At 52.7% G+C, this 1868-nt stretch overlaps 1 protein-coding gene across 1 annotated transcript in view; it reads left to right on the top strand.

The window, feature by feature from the left end:
* The window catches only part of Abcc9 (ATP-binding cassette, sub-family C (CFTR/MRP), member 9), a 69242-nt gene that overhangs the window by 60366 nt on the left and 7008 nt on the right, over positions 1 to 1868 (top strand). Inside the window, exons 34-35 of the mRNA XM_013025063.1 lie at positions 590 to 668; positions 1614 to 1722. Of these exons, the coding sequence (XP_012880517.1) occupies positions 590 to 668; positions 1614 to 1722 (188 nt within the window). The remainder of the gene's footprint in view (positions 1 to 589; positions 669 to 1613; positions 1723 to 1868) is intronic.

Below are 1868 nucleotides of genomic sequence, written 5' to 3'. Positions count from 1 at the left end.
AAAAAAAAAAAAGAAGGAAAAAAGTGGACTTTTTCTCTCTTATAAACCAATCATTTCTAAGAAAAGAAAATTGAACGCTTGTTCTTTGGTCTAACTGTATACTGAGCCAAAAATAAGCCCAGAAGACAGACAGAATAGATCGTGAAAATGAAAAGATTCAGGATTTAGTCCTTGAGCATCTGCTGAGGATTTCATGATTTTTCGTTTCATAATGATAATATTTTTATTGTGGTTGGGGGGTTTGAACTCAGGGCCTGGGCGCTGTCCCTGAGCTCTTTTTCTCAAGGCTGGTGCTCTACCACTTGAGCCACAGCACCACTTCTGGTTTTCTGGTGGTTCACGGGAGATCAGAGTCTCATGGACTTTCCTGCCTGGGCTGGCCTTGAACCACAATCCTCAGATCTCAGCCTCCCGAGTCGCTGGGATGACAGGCGGGAGCCACCGGCGCCTGGCTTCAAAATGATAAAGCACCAGAGCTCCTCACAGCCAGAATTGCGCCTCCAGCCCACTGTGTTATCTAACGCTCGGCGGTCTCTTCTGTCTTTTGTTCCTGTCTTCCTCTCTCTGAGTGCTGGTTGCTTGGTTTCAGGTGGGCATCTGCGGCCGCACGGGCAGTGGGAAATCGTCTTTATCCCTGGCCTTCTTCAGAATGGTTGATATATTTGACGGTGAGTGGTAAACTCCATTCTCCCCTCCACAGCCTCCATCAACGCTCATGTGTATTTTATTTTTTGTGGTGATCCTGGGGCTCGAGCTCAGGGACGGGGAGCTTCTTTTACTCAAGGCTGGCGCTCTACCACTTGAGCCACAGCGCCACTTCTGATTTTCTGGTGGTTCATTGGAGATCAGAGTCTCACAGACTTTCCTGTCTGGCCTGGCCTCGAACCACGATCCTCAGATCTCAGCCTCCCGAGTAGCTGGGATGACAGGCAGGAGCCACAGGTACCTCAAGGTGAATGAGCCTGGTGTTGGTTGGTGGCTCACGCCTGTCATCCCAGCTACTCAGGAGGCTGAGATCGGAGGTGCCGAGTTCAAAGCCAGCCCGGGCAGGAAAAAAAAAAATCCTTGAAAAATCTCTTCTTCAATGAACCACCAAAAAAGCCGGATGTGGAGCTTATGGCTAGCCTCAAATTATATAGATTAAAAAAGCTCAGGGACAGTGCCCAGGCCCTGAGTTCAAACCCCACGACCAGGACAAAACAACTCATTCACACTAAAGTGTAAATGACTTAAACGCTGAGAAAAAAAGAAAGAAAAACAACCGGCTAACTGGGCCCATGGTTCTGAATCTTCTCAAGAATCTCCTCCCTGGAGAGCGGCAGGGAGTTATTCGGGGAGAGGGGGAGCTTCCCGCTCCCCTGCGTGAGGGAGAGGTGGCCAGGGGCCGGTTTTCCCTTGTGAACCCCAAAGCTGCACAGGGAGGCGTGGCTCAGGCGGTCGAGCGCCAGCCTTGAAGACGAAAAATTGAAGGAAAAAAAAAAGACCACAAGCTTCAGGGCCGACACCAGGCGCTGGGTTCAGGCCCCAGGACCGGCGCGTGCGCACACACACACACACACACACACACACACACGCGTGCCCGTGGCAGGCCTGCGACTCCTCTCTCCCCCCAGGGAAGATCGTGATCGACGGCATCGACATCTCCAGGCTGCCGCTGCACACGCTGCGCTCGCGCCTCTCCATCATCCTCCAGGACCCCATCCTGTTCAGCGGCTCCATCCGGTGCGTGAACCTCCGGATCGCCCGTGGCTCAGCCAACGTTGGGCTGCCTGGGATGTGAGCCAGGTGTGTGTGTGTGTGTGCGTGTATGTGTGCCTGTGTGTGTGTGCGTGTGTGTGCCTGTGTGTGCGTGTGCCTGTGTGTGTGTG

Source organism: Dipodomys ordii, unplaced genomic scaffold, assembly GCF_000151885.1.
Source record: "Dipodomys ordii isolate 6190 unplaced genomic scaffold, Dord_2.0 Scaffold81, whole genome shotgun sequence".
In the NCBI taxonomy this organism is placed as follows: Eukaryota; Metazoa; Chordata; class Mammalia; order Rodentia; family Heteromyidae; genus Dipodomys; species Dipodomys ordii.
The sequence above is the reverse complement of the archived record's forward strand: the minus strand, read 5'-3'. Positions and strand labels throughout refer to the sequence as shown.